The sequence below is a fragment of the Polypterus senegalus genome, chromosome 1 (assembly GCF_016835505.1).
Source record: "Polypterus senegalus isolate Bchr_013 chromosome 1, ASM1683550v1, whole genome shotgun sequence".
NCBI lineage: Eukaryota > Metazoa > Chordata > Cladistia > Polypteriformes > Polypteridae > Polypterus > Polypterus senegalus.
Window position 1 is genome coordinate 313,297,586 of NC_053154.1, and position 20,705 is coordinate 313,318,290.

A 20,705-nucleotide genomic window follows, 5' to 3' on the forward strand; every position below is an offset into this window, starting at 1 on the left:
CCAGGGCATTAGAAATGGCTCTGTAACGTTTATCCGATTGGTAGGTTTCAACAACCCTTTTCCTCACCTTTTCAGGAATTTCTTTGATCGAAGCCTAGTGTTCTCAGAGAAAACTTGTAGTAATGATTTCCATCTTTTGATTTGGAAAGGGTCACTAAATTAGAACATTAGAACACTCTAGACGAGAACAGGCCATTCAGCCCAACAAAGCTCGCCAGTCCTATCCACTTATTTCTTCCAAAAAAAACATCAAATTGAGATTTTGAAAGTTCCTAAAGTCTTACTGTCTACCACAGTGTCTGTGATTCTTTGTGTGAAGAAAAACATCATAATGTTTGTGTGAAATTTACTCTTATCAAGTTTCCAACTGTATCCCCGTGTTCTTGATGAACTCATTTTAAAATCATCATCTCGATCCACTGGACAAATTCCCTTCATAATTTTAAACACTTCAGTCAGGTCTCCTCTTCATCTTCTTTTCCTTAAACTGTAAAGGCTCAGCTCTTCTAATCTATCCTCCTAACTCATCCTACTGTAGTCCTGGACTCAGCCTAGTTGCTCTTCTCTGGACCTTTTTTAGCACTGTTATGTCCTTTTTGTAGCCTGGAGACCCAAACTGTACACAGGACTCCAGATGAGGCCTCACCAGTGTGTTATAAAGCTTGAGCAGAACCTCCTGGGACTTGTACTCCATCAAGGTGCTATATAACCTGTTAGCCTTCTTAATGGCTTCTGAGCACTATCTGGCAGTTGATAGTTTAGAGTCCATTACGACTCCTAAATCCTTCACATAAGGTGTACTCTCGATTTTTAGACTGCCCATTGTGTATTCAAACCTAACATTTTTATTTCATGTGTAATACTGTACATTTATTGACATTAAATTTTATCTGCCCAAGCCTGTATGATATCCAAGTCCTTCTGTAATGATATAACAGATTCCAAATTATCTGCTAATCCACCTATCTTGTCTGTGTGTCACAGTTTCTTGAGGATGGCCCTGAGCTAAAATGGCTGGATGGAAAAATACCAGACTCAAAACACAAGCCTGTCATTAGATTATGATGTACCGATTAGTTTTTGAGCCAAATCATGCAAGAGAAAGAGGCACTCTAGAGGAACCCTCAAATTATTTTTTGAAAATATCTTGAGAATTATGGCAACTACTGCAATTCTGCAATTAATTATGGTTTTTTCTCATCAATTGCTATCATTATGACCTATTTTATGATCAGAAAGATCAGCATCAGAGTGGTAAATCATTACTGAAATGTTAGAGAATAGTTTGGGTAACTTGGTTCCTATGGCGCAAAGCCTACTGACGCTCACTTGTCTTGCACTTATTCTGTGTTATGTTACAGATATACTATTTTAGTATACTGTATGTTGCACTGTGGCCTGAGGGAGACACTGTATGCTACAACTCTGTGTATGGATGGTACGATAATTAAGTCATACAGTGGGGGGAAATAAGTATTTGATTCCCTGCTGAATTTGTAAGTTTGCTCACTTACAAAAAAATTAACAGTCTCTAATTTGTATGGTAGTTTCATTTTAATGGAGAGAAGCAGAATATCAACCAGATATCCAGAAAAAACACATTAATAAAATTTATAAATTTAATTGAATGTCATTGAGGGAAATTAGTATTTCATCCTCGTACAACCCAGCAAGAACTCTGGCTCCCACAGATTGGCCGTGTGCCCATGTGGCACATAGATTACAATCAATCAATCAAATCAATCAATTCCAGATACTCCTGATCTCAGCTTATTATGTGTATAAAGCACACCTGTCCACAGAATCAATTTCTTCCATTTCAACCTCTCCACCACCATGGGCAAGGCAAGATCAAAGAGCTGTCAAAGGATGTCAGGGACAAGGCCTGCACAATGCTAGAATGGGCTACAAAACCACCAGCAAGAAGCTTGGTGAGAAGGTGAAAATTGTTGGTACGATTATTCAGAAACGAAAGAAATATAAAATGACCATCAGTCGCCCTTGGTCTGGAGCTCCACACAAGATCTTGCCTCATGGGGTGAGGATGATTATGAGAAAAGTTTAGGGGTCAGCCCAAAACTACACTGGAGGAGCTTGTTAATGACCTGAAGGCAGTTGGGACCACCACAGTCACCAAGAACATTGTTGGTAACACACTACTCCATAATGGATTGAAATCGTACAGCTCCCACAAGGTCCCCCTGCTCAAGAAGGCACATGTACAGGCCCGGATATTCACTGGCAAACTATAAGACGGGCAAACTACCAGAAAAATTAGAGACTGTTCATTTCTTTGTAAGTGAGCAAACTTACAAATTCAGGAAGAGATCAAATACTTATTTCCCCCACCGTAGGACTCGACTTTATCTTCTCCTCCTCTCAGCTGCTCCTGTTAGGGGTTGCCACAGCGGTTCATCTTCTCGACTCAGCTTTATCTACATAATATTATATTTTGTCTAAAGACTTGAAGCCATTCATTGTGACAAAGAAAATAGGATATCAGGAAGGAGGTATGTTGTCAACGGACTGTAATCCTTTTCTTTAGCACCATTTCAGTGCCAGTCACACAAGGAGTTCCTCAGGGCTCAGTCCTTGGTCCTCTGCTTTTCTGTATTTATATGATTCCCCTTGGCTATATTATTCGTAGCTTTGGACTGGGTTATCATTTTTATGCAGATGATACTAAAGTTTATTTCAATTTTAAAAGTGTAACTTCATCAGAGGTTCTCAGCTCACAACCTGCCTCAGTGAAATTAATACCTGGATGGACCAGAACTCTTTAAAATTAAATTGCAACAAAACTGAACTCCTACAAATTGGGACTAAAGTGCAACTTAATAAAATGAGCTCCTTCCCAGTCCATCTTGGCGGTGATCTCATCAGACCTGCCTCCGCAGCAAAGAATCTTGGTGTCATTTTTGATTCCTCCCTTTCTTATTCCGCCAACATAACCCACATTAAGAAACTTTCTTACTTTCACCTCCGTAACATATCATGTGTTCGCTCCTTCCTCTCCTTTTCTAACGCTGAAGAAACTTGTCCATGCTTTTATCACATCACATTATTGTAATTCCGTACTGGCAGGTGCCCCTTCTAATCTTGTATCACAGCTCCAGCTTATTCAAAACTCGGCTGCAAGAGTCCTTACATGAACCAGCAGCAGCGAGCACATAACACCAATCATTGGCTCCCCGTGTCTTACAGAATCGAATATAAAATCCTACTAATAACCTACAAAGCCTTAAACAACCTTGCGCCAAACTACATCAATGACCTTCTCCATCACTATGTGCCTGTCCGCCCACTGAGGTCCTCCGATTCTGGCAATCTTGTTGTGCCCCACACTAATCTACACTCCATGGGTGACAGCAGGGCCTTCAGCTGTATAGCGAGTGCCCAGACTCTGGAATGACCTACCGAAATTAATCAGGTCAGCTGACTCCATGAATTCTTTTAAAAAACAACTCAAAACTCATCTGTTCAGGAAGGCTTTTAGCTCTACTTGACTTTATTACCCTTCTTTCAGTTTACCTCCATGTCAAGATGCTCATGTAACCTGTGTGTGTGTGTGTGTGTGTGTGTGTGTGTGTGTGTGCTGGACCATCAATTATGTTGTCTGTTAGGCTTTTTTTCTCTGAATTTACTGCCTTAATCTTCTTTATTTATTTATCTGGTTTGTACAATGCTATATACTGTATACCCTGCCATTCTTTCTTAAACTCTGTGAAGTGCCTTGAGCATGGGAAAGGCGCTATATAAATAAAATGTATTATTATTATTATTATTCAAGTTAAAAAAATAAAAACAGTATCATTTGACCATATGGTGTCAACAGGGCAATGGTCTAAATGTGAAAAAATGAAGTCAGCAGATTTATAAGAAAGAGATGGAAAAGAAACCTTACCAGTGCAAATCTCCACTTTTGGTGACAAGAACATCTCTAAATCTGATGTTCCTCCTTTGTTGCTGCTTTCTGGGGTATCAATAAATATTAGTTTATCCACTTGCCCCTGTGAAATAAATAAATAAATGAATAAACATCTTTCATGTCTCTGCATTGACCCAAGTTAATCCTTTTATACCCTACTGAGCAGCACCCTATGACCCACTCATTTCTTTTGTCAACTTATTTCTAGTAAAGACAGAAGGCTGCTTAGTGATGTCAACAAATGTGAGGATACATTTGTGAATTGATGGATGACACCTTAATAATATACTAGCAAATTGTGCTTGCGAAAATTTTGCAATAATAAAAGCATTAATGAAATGATAAGGATGGAGAGAAGAACATCACACGTTACAGTAAGAAAGCAGACTATTTTAATAAGTAGTGACTTCATATTAGAATAGTCACATGATTAGTATGGGATGTTATTATAGTCACAACAGCAGGAATATTTACAATGCAAAGTGTAACATGAACAGGTGAACAGCACATATTGGATAAGATGGGAAATGCAGGGCGCATATAAGTCAGTATGTATGTGCGAAGTGTGGCCGTCAGGTAATGTAGTATACCGAAGTCTACAATAATTGTTGGAAAACAAAATTTGCTGCATAAACATTATTTTCAGCGAAAATATTCCTCCTGTGTGTAACCCGCACGTACCTGTACGTTTAACCTGGGTTTTGATGTAACCCTGGAAAATGTAGAGTATAACTGGCCATGGGTAAAAACAGGGCCTGGAGAATAAACTCCAATGTTATTAAACGTTTGTCGTTGTAACTTTTTGATAGTTGTACAATATGCTAAACGAATGGTGAATCGCCTACGCCACAATATAAAAGGAATATCTTGTTTTGAGTTGTCAGTGTAATGGAATCCCTCTAGTTTTTCTGTCGTAATGTTTCTTGTTGTCTGGCAGTTTGCCACTGCTCTTCAGAAAGGTTGTGTGTGTAATTCGTTTTTCATTCACAGTGGTTTGTCATACATTGTCTTTGTTATTCTAAGGCATCTTGCCTGTTTTGGTTAGTCTGGTTTGATGTCGATGTTTCTGCTTCTATGCATTGGTGCGAGTATGTCGGCTGGTGAGACTGTTTCTGCTGGTTGCCACTAGGCTGTTATGTGCTTTTTCATTTTATCAGGAGGCTTACATTGAAGTGAAGGAAACAGGAGGTGTAAAATGGTAGTGTCATATTGCAGTTTTGGTCAATAATAAAGAATGAAACAAATAAACAGTCAAATACCACAGTCGAAAATTGGTCACATTGAAGAACTGAAGACTTGTAGATAAGCCTAAGACCAAAACTCTTTCAGAAACACGGATACGTCTCTATTGTTGTGGAGGGATATAGAAGTTATGGCAATTGTTGTTTATATTAAGCATGGACGGGCAGAAACGGACAAACATAAGGAATTTATAAATGAGTAAGATGTTTCATATCAAAATACTGTGAATGACAATATTGTTGAACACAGTCACTGAAAATTCTTACAAAATTTTTATACTGCTTGTTCACTAACGTGATATGACGCTCAAAGTTGTCAGCACTGCATTATTAACACTAAACTTCATTTCCGACTGTCCTTAAGTGTTTAATAACTCACCTTTGCCAAAATACTTGTGACACATGCAATGCTCAAATCCCCAGCTCCAATCACCGTGACTTTTCTGAGTGGTTGGTTGGTTTTCTGCTCATTCACTTTTGTCGGTGAGTGCAGGTTTATATTAGACACACCTGCAAAGAAGAAATAAAGGATTTTAATTTGTATATCTGTAAGCATTTTACAGTCTCAGGGGGCAAATCTATACTAATAAAAGGCAAAGCCCTCCCTCCCTCACTCTCCAACTTCCCGTGTAGGCAGAAAGCTGAAATTTGGCAGGCTTATTCCATACAGCTTACTTACAAAAGTTAAGCAGGTTTCATTTTGAAATTCTACACGTAACGGTAATAACGGTCGACAACGTCCGCCATGTTTTTCTTTCTCATTTATGGCCTCATCTTCACGAAATTGGTAGGCGGCTTCCCTGCGCTAACCAAAACTGATGTACGTACTTATTTCGGTGGTATGACGCCACTGTCAGCCTCCATATTGAACTTTCCAACATCACTAATTCTTCAACTTCCCGTGTAGGTAGAAGGCTGAAATTTGGCAGGCTCTTTCCTTACAGCTTACTTACAAAAGTTAAGCAGGTTTCATTTCGAAATTCTAAGCGTAACGGTCATAACGGTCAACAACGTCCGCCATGTTGAACTTTCTTATTCATGGCCCCATCTTCACGAAATTTGGTAGGCGGCTTCCCTGCGCTAACCGAAACCAATGTACGTACTTATTTCAGTGGTATGATGCCACTGTCGGCAGCCAAATTGAACTTTTCAACGGTCTTTGTTACTTATGGGCCCATCTTCAAGAAATTTGGTACGCGGGTTCCCAACGCTAACTGAATCCTACTTACGTACATATATACATCCATAGCCTGCAGCTCAGTCACTGTGTGAGGCGGCGTTGGGTCCCCCATCCCAATGCCTCCCACGTTGTTGGCTGCCTGCCTATATAAGGCCGTCCATCGCTCCAGTCTCTACATTCCCTTCCTTGCTTCACCACGGGATTCACGTCTCACTGCTGATAACTACAGCTTTTTTATTTAATCCACGGCTTTTCCGCTGTTTTATTGTTCATTTATTACGATTATAGTTATTGTGTAGGTATTTTAGACTTACTTTACATTGTTCAGGTACCCATTTCCTTTATCATTCCAACCTTACCCCCATTAACATGTCTATCGAGGTGATCACCATCGATCAAAGAACTGTCACTTACCGAGTGGTTTCCATGTCCGGAGATGGCACCTGCCTTTTACATTCTCTTTGTTACATATTGCACGGCCATATCAGGCTCACTCTTGATATCCGGAGGAACATTGTGTCTTATGTATTGAATGACTGGGACAGGTTCAAGGTGTGGACTGATGACGGTACAGGAGATAATTATTCTACACAGGAGCACTAGAAGAGTGAAATGCTTAAGCCCTTCACCTATGCATCTGCATGTGAGTTGATGGCTGCCAGTGAACTGTTCAGTTGTCGCTTTCAAGTGTACCGAAATGGCCAAATATTTTACACCTTTTGACAACTGCCAATGCCACTTAAACATCTTAGATTCACAGGTGACGATTTCAGTAGTGGACACTTTGATGTTTATGGATGTTTAAACTCTCAAAAGCTGGATGTGAAGTTATCGATGAAACCGGTTGTATACATACAACGCTTGACAGATGCCGAATGTCACTTCAACACAAGTCCTGCAAATGCGGTCATAATTGAAACAAACCATGAAACTCAAACCGATTATGACAGCAGCAATCCAAGCTGTGAGATTTGAAACAAGATTACTGTTCACATGGCCAACTGTACGTTGCATGCTCAAGAGTAAGCTCAGCGCACCGGAGGGCCGAACTCACAATTTGGTATACAAAGAGAACCTTAACAAATAATTATTGGTATATTTTCCCTCAGTTTAAAAGGTTTAATTTTCTTCTTAATAAAAATTTTAAGGCTGTACTTCGCCGCTGCGAAGCGCGGGTATTTTGCTAGTACTTCAATAAAAGGCAAAACGCAGCGTTTTTCACCTGAAATTCATACCTCCAGAAATTTTTGACAAAACAGTCTGAATCTTCGCAGCATCCTGGTCATCTTTTGCAGATTTCGAACGAAGAGGAGGATCCTCTTCAAATTTTTGAATCATTTCACTTATAAGTCCGATAATTGTTGATTTAGGCTAAAGGTTTAAGAAAAAACAGGAAATGATATAAAATAATAGAAGCAATTATTAATATAATAAAATATTTTACTACTATCAAAAAGTATGAGCTACACATTTACAACAAATTAAAACTGACTACAAATCAAGTAAAATGACCCCTTTTATTGGCTAACTAAAAAAGATTACAATATGCAAGCTTTCAAGGTAACTCAAGCCCCTTTTTCAGGCAAGACGTAATATTATTATTATTATTATTATTACATGTAATCTTTATGTATAATGCGCTACCGTGGCTGTCCAGGATTTTAAATTAACTGTTTAAACTACTGACCTGAAATTTGGTACACATATACTGCGTGACGACTACTATCCGCTTTCGGGGTGATGACTTTTATTACTCTTTTTATTTTATTTTATCTTCTTGTATAATACGCTACCATGGCTGTTCGTTTGTCTGTCCAGGATTTTAAATCACCTGTAGATCGCAAATCGTTTGACCTATTGACCTACCTGAAATTTGGCACACATATACTACGTGACCTCTACTGTCCACTTTCGGGTGATGATTGACCTCTAAGGTTATTCTTCTTTTTATTTTTATTTTACTTTATTGTAGAATCAACTCTCGGCAGGGGCCAGTAGGGCGGCAGTGTGGCGCATGCATACAGGCACCGTTCTCATCCCTACCACCTTCGCCATCACTTCCCCTACCTTTTTATATCTTAAATCATTCTTGAGGCAGATTGAAGACTTATGTGCCACCTTAAGTGAAAAATCAAAGAAAACGTACTAATTAACTAAAACACAAACACTGACTTAATCAGTTTTAACGTGAAAAGATGCGGACGAAAGAAGAGAAGAAGCAGGCCGCTAGGGTGGAGAAAAGAGCTGCTGAGGAAGCAGCAAGCGCATCAACCTCTGAGCCAACGAATGATAAATGAACAGGGAAAGAGGATGAAAACTAGGAATACTCAAGTCAAGCGTATTCACTGCATGTTATCGTGCTGTGCACCATTACTGGTGTAATATAATATGTATGATGATATGTACAAGATGTAATATTATTATGATTACATCTTGCCTGAAGAAGGGGCCTGAGTTGCCTCAAATGCTTGCATATTGTAATCTTTTTAGTTAGCCAATAAAAGGGGTCATTTTACTTGTCTTGTCGCTACATTCATAATGGCTAACATGGGACAACACCCTAGTACTACTGACTACAAATAAATTTAGGTACTGAAGGTCAGTTAGCAAACAGGAGCATGAGTGTGCTACTAAAACCCCTTTTTATGTTGACTGCAATAAGGGACCGGGATAAATAACCTCTTGAACTAGCAGTAATCGGATAATAAAATACATATGGCATGTATGCTTCTTTCTATGCTCTTAATAAAATCTTCCCAGTGCTTGGTCAGAAAACGTTGAAGCTCATCTCGGCAGCAGTGGGCACAAGGCAGGACATAAACAGAATATTTGAACATCACAGCCTCACAAACTCATTCAAAATATGATTTGGCTCAAGATTAAAGGTGTTTAATTTTATGACATAATGAGGATTAATAGATCTTAAAATTTTTTTGCAACGCTATAGAACTGAAAAAAGTGTATACTATTTCACAGGTCTGGAAGTACAGTATTAGCTTTACCTAAGTGTATACAAGTCAATTTCCGTTAGAACGAAAAAGTAATTTGTTATAATGGTGATTTCATTATAACGGAACTGGAAAACTGTGCGGTCTTTGGCACATACAGTTGACAAAGCTGACTTCAGAATGCTGCACCCGATGGCGATGTCTATTCTTTCTTGCTAGCATTAATGGTAGTGAGAAGTTCCACATTTTTCTGCAAAGCAAATTACTTCAGTTACATAGCTGGCACCCCTCGGAATCCGTAGTACACAGTCAGTATAATTAGAAATTGAGGTCCTGAGGCAGGAGGTCGTCCTCAGTATCTGGAGAATGCGTAGTGTTTTAATTAAATAATTAGAGACCCTTGGTGTTCTCTACCCCGGTCCTTCCACTGTTGAGGTGCCCCAGCCAGGCAAGGGTCCCGGCCATCCGCCACAATCTACAGTATGTACATGTATATATGTTCCTGTCCATACACATACATGCCTTCACATCTTCTTTATAATTTCATGAATCTGCAACTCAGTACAATGTATGATGTTTAACTTATTTAATTTATGTGATTTGTATGTGCCGTTATGTCCTGTTATAAGCAGCTCCAAATCTGCCAAGTTAAATTCCTGTACATTAAGTACTGGCAAATAAAAGTGATTCTAATTCTAAATCCATTCAGGAAAAAAGAGCTCAATAAAATAAAAGATGGCTTGATGTACAGTTGATTGAGTGTACTATACTGCCTTACTGTATGTAACAGCATCTACAAACTACACAATAATAAACAATGGCTGTGGTTTTTTTTTTTTTATAGTAAACAAAAAAAAAGGAATCTCTTAAAAATAACAGTATTAAGAGTAAAATGTACTAAGCACATGCAGGCTACCATATTGTTAAATAAAATCAGTTTTCATTCATTATGGCATTCCTTATTTATTTGAAGCAAATTAACATTTTTTTTAACGAGGAAGCATTCAGAACAACAACATGCATTTCTATAGCACACCTTCACACCTGAAAGTAGCTCAAAGTGCTGCACAGTACTAACTGATAGACAGAGTTACAAAAGATAGCAAAACTACATATAAAGAACAACTATCTACAGCAATAAAGAATCATAATGTCCATCTTAATAACAAAAATTATGTCCAGATGGCCAGAAAGGACAGGAAAATAAAAACTCCAGTCAGTGGGATGTTGGAAGAAAAAAATCCCCCATAAATTTCATTTCAGCTGTCAGGCCCCTGCATAGAGATTTCTACAAGCCTAGTTATAGATATAATAAATAATGAATCGAGCAGATGCTCCATTTTCTCATCAAGCCAATTTATTTCTTGTTTTAAAGAATTGTATGCTGTAGGGATTGGGAATGTGTGTTCATTACGTTCAACTATAAAGCAGCTTAACATGGCCTTTATTTATCTGAACAACAATACCAATGGCCTACATAATGGCTCATTGTGACAAGTTTTCTTTCTTTCTTGTTAGTTATTCTGCTGTGTCTTCAGAACATACTGTATATTGGGTATTTATTTATCTGTCTATCTGGAAAAAGATGATCCACTGTGGCAACCCCTGATGAGAGCAGCAAGAAGAAGATTATCTATCTATCTATCTACAGTATTTATGCATTTTTTTACTTAAGAAACTTCTGTAATAAGCCAGATTTTCCACTGGGGACTGTATTATCGTAGTATTTTCATCTACTTACCCTTTACCTGTTTTCTCAAGGCTAAGTGTACTCGTCAAGGTCGTTATCGGGTTGGTCTACTGCTGCACTTTAAGATTATCACACACATACATAGCAATACGCATACACATGGACCCTAACCACAACAGTGCCCCATGAATGACACACACACACACACTGATTAACCTTTAGCACTTTAAACCACACAAGTGCTTTAGGAATAACACACCCTGTCACTCAGCACTTCAAGAGATTTACTTATTATTGGCACGAACAACATATGATGCTTTAATGATATCTCAGACCTAAACATTACTTTTGGTCTACAAGAACACATTTAAACATACAAAGGCTCAGCACTCTTGACTATAGGCCATTTATCAGCCAAGAATACCTTACTTTACGTACTGTTCCCTACTACTGAGTGGAGCTCTCACTCGCCGCCTTAATAAATCTCGCAGCACAGAGGCAATGGCAAACCTTCGGCTGCACCAGGTGCTCAAAGAAATCTACCTTACTACGTTATCACTCCCTAGACATTAAGACAAAGCATAGAAACTTAAAAGCAGCATGGTATTTATTACAGAAATAATAATACCACCACTGGAACAAAGAATAATAGAAAATAGGTACTGATAGAAAAGTCTGGATATATATAGTTTTTAGAAAAAGCGTATGAAAAAAGTACAGATGACAAGGAATCAGTGATGTCAAGGATGAATGTCCCAGGCGGCATTTGATTTAGCAATCGATGTTCATGAAAATGCTGTTAACTGATGATCAGATGAAAACTGGTCATACGTCTCTTTGTTTTCTTCTCTGACGTCACTCTTTCATCGTCGCCATTTCTCTTCTTCTGACGTTGATTTCAAATGAGGCATACTTATTATAAACACATGATTGATGCATGCACCTGTCTGGCTGGTTGTCAATATGATGGATGAATTTTGCTCAAACTCTTTATCTATTCTTTCCCAGACTGTAAACCAAATTGTTGCCCAAGATGTTCATTCATAAAGTAATCAATAGCCTGAGGTATCAGCTCAGTCTTCCTTTCCCTGGCTGTAAAACCATTTTAGCACTACGCTGTGCACAACTGTTATAAAAGTGAGGTGTAAGGAAAGAGGATATGCCTTTTTTATTATATTGCCTATACAAGTGTCCATCTGAATTCATCTTATTGGGATTGAGCAAAAATTAATAATAAAAGTATAGAGAAATATGTGTAGATTTTATACACCATAACAGGGCCAAATGCAGTTCAATCTATTTCTTTATCTATTAGTACTAGGGTGTTGTACTGTGTTATCCATTAAAATAGTGAGAGGTCAAGCAAAATTACCCCTTTTATTGGCTAACTAAAAAGATGACAATATGTAGGCTTTCAAAGGCAACTCAGACCCCTTCTTGACATTTTGCCTGAAGAAGGGGCCCCGAGTTGCCTCGAAAGTTTGAATATTATAATCTTTTTAGTTAGCCAATAAAAGGGGTAATTTTGCTTGCTTTCTCGCTCTATAAGAAAAACTAAACACTACAGTTAATCAAACTACTTAAATTAAGTTTAGGGTTGTGGTGATCAGCAGCCAATCCCAGCAGCAACTGGCAGAAGTTGTGAACTAACCTTGAAGGAAGAAACAGTTAATCACAAACTCATGCAAGCGCCCACACTGGGTGAAATTGCCACTTAATCTAACTCAGGTGTTACTGGGATGCTTAACGAAAACTGAACAACAAAGAAAAAATAAAAAAAACACAGACAAGGGCAAATTATGCAAGCCTATTGGTTCAAACCTACATTATTGAAGTCTATAACAAAATCAGGAAAAAAAAAACAAGTAAAGCTGACTTACATAGTTCCAGTCCTTCAAGTAAGGAAGGTATATCCGCCCTTGAGAATCCACATGCTTTCCTTCCCATATGACCATTTCTGGCGTTGGCATTAGAAAACATATAGGTGGCGTGAAAGGATACGAGTCCAGCAGCCATAGCTGAATTGGTATGTTGTAAGACCGGCCTAAGTAAGCATAAGAAACAGTCAACATAGTTACTAGTGTGTTCTTCATATCCTGTCAGTGCACATGTGTTAGCACCAAGGCTTGGCAAAACTCTACCTACAGCAACTAATGCCAAGTGAGGCCTCCTTACAGATACTTAGATAGCAAACCCTGTCATTATAAACTTAATTCCTGGGGACCATCATATAAGACTACTGAGCAGCAGAAACCAATAACAGCAAAACATTTTAGAAGGCCTGGTCGTACGGAGTAAGTTCTTTCCATTGTGTCACACACGCAATTAGGGGGGCCCGACACAGCGCAAAAAGATGCGGGATGGGAGTACAGGACTGCGTATTAATTCCTTTCTCTCTTCCTTCCCAGAAAACCCAAAGATCCGAGATCCAAAAATGCATAAAAGGACGTTCCAAAGTCGACCTCCCGACAACAAAACCCAATGCACTTCCGCACCGCTTACAGTCCTACCGTGATGACTTCACCTCCTGTTCCTTACTGATGTCCTCACTTCTGACTCCTGTATGGTACAGCTTATGCAATTAATGATGATAAATCGATATTCATTTTATGTTTTGAAGCAAACATCATGAAGGTGTTGTCCATTTCTCCATAGACATTCTGACAGCCTGTTGTGGAAATTCTGCATTTCTCAAGTAACATGTCAAGAGATTTCCTCTTCGATCGTCCTTTTCAGTTCAGCAATGGTTGCAGGACGTGTGCAGAACACTTGGCTTTTAAGATGTCCCCACAGACAAAAATCACAAATAGTGAGATCTGGGGATCTTGGAGGCCAAGGAGTGTCACCATTGCGTGAAATGACGCGCCTTCCAAATGATTGTCGAATCGCTGACATCGATTGTCGGGCAGTATGTGATGTGGCTCCACCTGGGGACTTCATTTTTAAGGCTGAACCAGTTTTTTCAACATTACGCATCCATGTTGTAATCACATAAGCAGACGGGACACGATCATGACGTCCTAACTGGTAATGACGCCAAAATTCCCTTTGCATAGCAGTCACGCTATCACCATTCTTATAAAAAGCTTTCACAGTGAACGCTCGTTGCCCCCCACTCCACTGCTCCATTATAACTAACAGCAAGGGGTTCTAAACGAGGTTGGATTGGTCCCAAACAACTGCCGACACCCCAGGGTCGCCAACAACTAGTTCCAAAATTTCTCGTTTCCCTGCGCCACCCTGTATAAGCTTTGCCTACAAATCTCTTAATTACGTGTTGTGTGCACTACTTATTTTTTTGTAGATTTGATATTGTTTTATGTAATATACTCTATTAATCCTCAAAAAGAAACTGCATTTTTGCATGACCTTTGGATGTCAGAGTGCGGGATCATCCATTGTACAGCGCCCCCTGGAGCAGTTTTCAGTTTGTGGGCCTAGCTCAAGGGCCCACTGGAGTAGGAACCCTTTTGCTCCCAACCTTCCAGATACCAGGGCAGATCCTCAGCTTCAGAGCCACCACTTCAAATTCAGAATTTATTAATTTGGAAGTGTTGTCACTCACACAGGAAGGGGTGCACTTACAGGTTTACTAATTCATTTCATGCTATAGACTTCAAAGACGAAACCTGATGACTTAATGTAGTCATCTCTCCATTTTCAAGTGATTGATTGTAGTCTTTGGCCATGGTGTAGCCTAATGGAATTATGGGTAATGAGCTAAAGTCAGATGTGATTGGTGGAGTCCTCAGAGCTGCGAGAATAAGACAAAACCTTTTATTGTGCTTGTACTTCCAGGCAGGTGGGGCAAGTGCATTGAAAAGGGTGGAGACGACATTGAGAAACGACATCATCAGATTTGTGGAAAGTTCGTTCAACTTTCTAATAGACCCCATTTTCTAACTTTAGATGGACTCCCTCTCGTATATATTTAAATGCCAGTCCAATCAACTTTGTAATATTGTGAAACACAGTATGTTGCATACTGTAATTAATATTTTAATCTAATAAAAAGATTTTATGTGCTAAAAAAATTTATTTGGAAGTGTAAAACATTTTTAACAATTAGTCACTACTCTGCAAAAAAAAAATTAGGAAATATCATCTTAATACAGTAACTGAAAGGGCACAGATAACAATGAGACATTGCCTGTTCAGCCTATTGTCATCCCTAAAACAAACTAATTATATTGAAGAAACTATCTACAAGCTAGCTTGTATTGGCCCCCTTCTTTGTACTGTATTGTACTGACCCCCTTCTTTGGATTGTAACGTATTGTATTGACCCCCACTGCATGCCCAGCCTACCTGCAAAAGGGGTCTCTCTCTTTGAGCTGCCTTTCCCAAGGTTTCTTCCATTTTTTTTTTTCCTACAAGAGTTTTTTTTTTTGGGGAGTTTTTCCTTGTCTTCTTAAAGAATCAAGGCTGGGGGGCTGTCAAGAGGCAGGGCCTGTTAAAGCCCATTGTGGCACTTCTTGTGTGATTTTGGGCTACACAAAAATAAATTGTATTGTGTTGTATTGTATTATAAGAAGCTCTAGTTTCACATTCCACTTAATAACAAGAAGTACCATACCTTGGTAGTTCACTGGAATGGTGCCAGTCAGCTTCAGTAAGTCCTTCTGGGAAGTGTCATTAAATGCTGAAAAAGAGAGACAAAATCTGTTTAACTTTTTGAAAACCTGAAATGGTGACAGTGAAAAATGGCATTCATACAAATTCAGGAACCTCCAGGGATGCAGAAAAATCAAGATCAAATAGATTCTTCAATATAGTGCACTTTCCTTTCCTTGTTGGTATATAAGACAAGGAAATGCCAGTAATAAAAGAAAATGAAACAAAAATGTAAGAGTTTCACTGAAAGAGTGTGCTAACAACATGACGTAACATGAAACCAGCTTATCATTTTACACTGAAAGCCAAATAATGCATCCGGTTTCCAGTCATGACATACGTATCAATATGGCCCTAGATCAGAGAGCCAGTTTAACTGCATTTTCATTTACAGTGCAGATCATGGCGTGTCAAACTTCAATCTTGTGGGGCTGTAGTATCATCAGGGTTTTGTTCCAGCCACTCTCTTCAGTCATAATGAATTACTGTTGCAAATGGAGCATACTTTGTTCCTTTGATTGTTTTAACTGACTTAAATTTTAAACATTTCATCTATCTTTTACCAGTACACCTAGGTAAAAAATATTGTTTTTCAGATTAACCGTTATTTTATGTTTAAGCAATTCTTAAAGTCTCAAGATTGATATCATGAATCTCTATCCTGCTCAATTACTCTTCTTCTTCTTTCGGCTGCTCCCGTTAGGGGTGGCCACAGCGGATCATCTTTTTCCATATCTTTCTGTCCTCTGCATCTTTTTCTGTTACACCCATCACCTGCATGTCCTCTCTCACCACATCCATAAACCTTCGTTTAGGACTTCCTCTGTTCCTCTTCCCTGGCAGCTCTATCCTTAGCATCCTTCTCCCAATATACCCCTCATCTCTCCTCTGCACATGTCCAAACCAACGCAATCTCGCCTCTCTGACTTTGTCTCCCAAACATCCAACTTGAGCTGACCCTCTAATGTCCTCATTTCTAATCCTGTTCATCCTCGTCACGCCCAATGAAAATCTTAGCATCTTTAACTCTGCCACTTCCAGCTCTGTCTCCTGCTTTCTGGTCAGTGCCACTGTCTTCAGCCCATATAACATAGCTGGTCTCACTACCATCCTGTAGACATTCCCTTTCACTCTTGCTGATACCCGTCTGTCAGAAATTACTCCTGACACTCTTCTCCACCCATTCCACCCTACCTGCACTCTCTTTTTCACTTCTCTTCCACAATCCCCATTACCCTGTACTGCTGATTCAAAGTATTTAAACTCATCCACCTTCACCAACTCTACTCCCTGCATCCTCATCATTTCACTGACCTCCCTCTCATTCGCAGACATGTATTCTGTCTTGCTCCTACCGACCTTCATTCCTCTTCTCTCTAGAGCATATCTCCACCTCTCCAGTGTCTCCTTAACCTGCTCCCTACTATTGCTACAGATGACAATGTCATCAGCAAACATCACAGTCCACGGGGACTCCTGTCTAATCTCGTCTTTCAACCTGTCCATCACCATTGCAAATAAGAAAGGGCTCAGAGCCGATCCCCAAAGTAATCCCACCTCCAACTTGAATGCATCCGTCACTCCTACCGCAGACCTCACCACTGTCACACTTCCCTCGTACATATCCTGTACATCTCTTATGTAATTCTCTGCCACTCCCGACTTCCTCATACAATACCACAGCTCCTCTCGTGGCACCCTGTCATAGGCTTTCTCCAGGTCCACAAAGACGCAATGCAACTTCTTTTGGCCTTCTGTAAACTTCTCCATCAACATCATCAGAGCAAACATCACATCTGTGGTGCTCTTTCTTTGCATGAAACCATCCTGCTGCTCATTAATCATCACCTCACTTCTTAACCTAGCTTCCACTACTCTTTCCCATAACTTCATGCTGTGGCTCATCAATTTTATTCCCCTGTAGTTTACTGCAGTCCTGCACATCCCCCTTATTCTTAAATATCGGCACCAGTACACTTCTTTTCCACTCCTCAGGCATCCTCTCACTTTCAATGATTCCATTAAACAATCTGATTAAAAACGCCACTGCCATCTCTCCAAAACAGCTCCATGCTTCCATAGGTATGTCATCTGGACCAACGGCCTTTCTATTTTTCATCCTCTTCATAGTTGTCCTTACTTTCTCCTTGCTAATCCGTTGCACTTCCTGATTCACTCTCTCCACATCATCCAACCTCTTCTCTCTTATTCTCTTCATTCATCAGCCTCTCAAAGTACTCTTTCCATCTGCTCAACACACTCTCTCTCCTCGCTAGTGAGTACGTTTCCATCTTTCCCAGCTCAGTCCCTCTGTCTAGCCCACCGATCCTTTTCTCCCTCCTTATTGTCCAACCTGTCATACAACTCATTGTATGCCTTTTCTTTAGCCTTCACCACCTCTCTCTTCACCTTGCGCCTTATCTCTTTGTACTCTTGTCTACATTCTGCATCTCTCTGACTATCCCACTTCTTGCTCAATTACTATATGTAGATTATTGCTTATCTTCCTTTTTGGCATCCGATCCAGTAGATGGCACTAATGTGCCTGTTAAGGCTTTCTACGGAAAAAGTACTTTATTACTTCGCATGAAATGGTGTGTCCAGTTTAAATGAAATTAGACAATAAATCAGATGTGTAGACTAACTACGGGTTCAAACGGTACATTGGTAAAGAACAACTGAATAAAAGCAAAGCCATATGTAAGCTGTGCAACTCAGAGGTTAATTATTGTTGTAACACAACAAAATTGAGAAATCACTTATCTCGAAGTCACCCAGAAACTTTGTTTAGCTCCAAGCTTCTGATTAAGTTGCATCATGCCCAAAAAATTAACACAATCTACAGCAGATTTTATATGTAAAGAGAAGAAACCCTACAAACCCCTCACCTGGCAAAGCAAACGGACAATTGCTGGAACTTCCCAAGCAGCCTGCGATACAAAAGTGAGCCGACTTGAAGTAGCTCTATAATAGGGGCAACAGTAATAATGGCCAGTTCTTTTCCTTTTATGTTCCATTCATTCAATGCCGCTGTCAACAAGCATCAGCTCTAGATACTCATTTTAAAATGCTTCCTTTTGGTCTGAGGACTGTCAGGATACATGTTCGAGACTGATTAACATGACTTACTACAAGTGAGCAACTGAACATACTGTATGTGTAGCTTGAAGAATTATAGAAAGACACAAGATAACCCGCTGCATCTTTAATTTCAACTAATTCAAGATTATTTTAAATATCCAACAGGGGAGTCATTTGGCTAACAGTTTAGTTGAAGGGGTCCTCATGGAGATTCACAGCACACAAACAGGTTTTTCAATAACTATTATTTAAGAAGCGATATTTGATTATTTTATAATATTATATGCAAGATGATATAGATGTTTTATAAAGTAGATGCCATTGTATTGTATTAAAACAAGGAGCCCCCCATAATATGTGTGAACACTGATGCTGCAATACATGTTAGTTAAATTATGGTGAATTTTGAGTGCAGTGCTGTGCTGTGTTTTGATTTTACTCTCGTATATGAAGTATTGGGAAAGTATTGGAATCGTTGAAAAATTCAGTTTGGAGATTTTGATTAATCTTGACATTTTAATAATAATAATAATAATAATACGTTTTATTTATGTATCCCCCTCCATACACTCAAGGACACTTTACAATTCAATAAGCACAAGACAATAGAAATTACATACAAGAAAATGAATAATACTCATTGCAGAGATGTGTTTTTAACAGGAGTTTGAAATGAATAACAGATTTTTTCTTTGTGAAGGCTGAGAGGAAGAGCATTCCAAATTTTAGGGGCTATCACACTGAAAGCTCTGCCACCCATAATTTCTAACCTGTATTTAGGTACAGTGAGTAAGTGAGAGGAGAGGAGTGATGTGAGCAGAGTTTTTTAGTGTGTGTAAATAAATGAGCAGCACAATATTGAACATATTGTAATCTATTGATATAATTAGTCGGGAGGCCATAAAACAATGCATTGCAATAGTCCAGACGGGTAGTGAAAATGAAAGCATGAGTGGGTGTTTCAGTATCCTTGTTAATACAAGTGCTTAAACACTTTTGCACCTACCCCTTGCTGCACGTGTTACGTCCTCATCTGCCCAGCTCATGTCAGTTCAAGACTATCAACTGTTCAGGTTCAAGAGGCTCCCAGATGGAACAGGGAGCATGGAGCTGACCCGGACCGTCACAACACTAGTGATAGATATGCAGGTCACTTGAACTTATGAACGTGAATTGTCAAGATAGGCAAACCCGATCTCAGCAAAAAAATGGAACTGAGCAATGAGGCTTGTAACGTATAACGTATGACGTAACGTCATCGTTCCTCTGAATCGTTTCAGTTCTTTCCTTAAACAGAAATGAAACAAGAAGTGTGTGAGCCAACAGAATACCAACTAAGTTAGGGCCTCAACTCCAACCAATTTCACCCCAACCATTTGCTTCATTAGGCTCTGATTCTTGTTGTTAATTAAATTAGATGATAGATTATAGAGGGGGAAGGCGCATAGCAAACAAAAAATTTATCTTATATTATACTGTACTAAACTATATTACACTATACCAGGGATCTCAAACGCCAGTCCTGGAGGGCCGCAGTGGCTGCAGGTTTTCATTCTAACCCTTTTCTTATTTATTGCCCTGTTTTTGCTGCTGATGAACTTCTTTTGAATTCATTTTACTTGACTTGTCTTTTAAGATTTTTTTCCCCCGAAATTTCTTCATTGTTCCTCTGAATTGCTTCATTTCTTTCCTGAAACAGAAATGAAATGTGAAGTGAGGGAGCCAACAGAAGACCAACTAAGTCAGGGCCTCAAACTCCAACCAATTTCACTCCAACCAGCTGCTTAATCAGGCGCCGATTCTTGTTGTTAATTAAACTCATTCTTTAATTCCATGGCTTGTTGCTGCTCTCATTGTGCAATTGCAGACATTTCTGAAATAGTTGATCTTCTCTTTTTTAAGAGCTCTGGTAAAACAAAGACCTCACTTCACTGAATTAACAAGGATTACAAGAATAATCAATAAGTGTTTGCCTTTCTCTGGCCATTTGTCCACTGGATTCGATTACGCCAGGTCTAGTAAA

The 20,705-nt window shown here is 39.2% G+C and overlaps 1 protein-coding gene across 1 annotated transcript in view; it reads right to left on the reverse strand.

Annotated features, from left to right (window-relative positions):
* Nucleotides 1–20,705, reverse strand: part of uevld (UEV and lactate/malate dehyrogenase domains) — a 56,182-nt gene that overhangs the window by 12,259 nt on the left and 23,218 nt on the right. The window contains exons 3-7 of the mRNA XM_039736201.1: nucleotides 15,564–15,629; nucleotides 12,868–13,031; nucleotides 7,585–7,720; nucleotides 5,549–5,679; nucleotides 3,905–4,010 (exon numbers count right to left, since the gene is read on the reverse strand). Coding sequence (XP_039592135.1) covers nucleotides 3,905–4,010; nucleotides 5,549–5,679; nucleotides 7,585–7,720; nucleotides 12,868–13,031; nucleotides 15,564–15,629 — 603 coding nt within the window. The remainder of the gene's footprint in view (nucleotides 1–3,904; nucleotides 4,011–5,548; nucleotides 5,680–7,584; nucleotides 7,721–12,867; nucleotides 13,032–15,563; nucleotides 15,630–20,705) is intronic.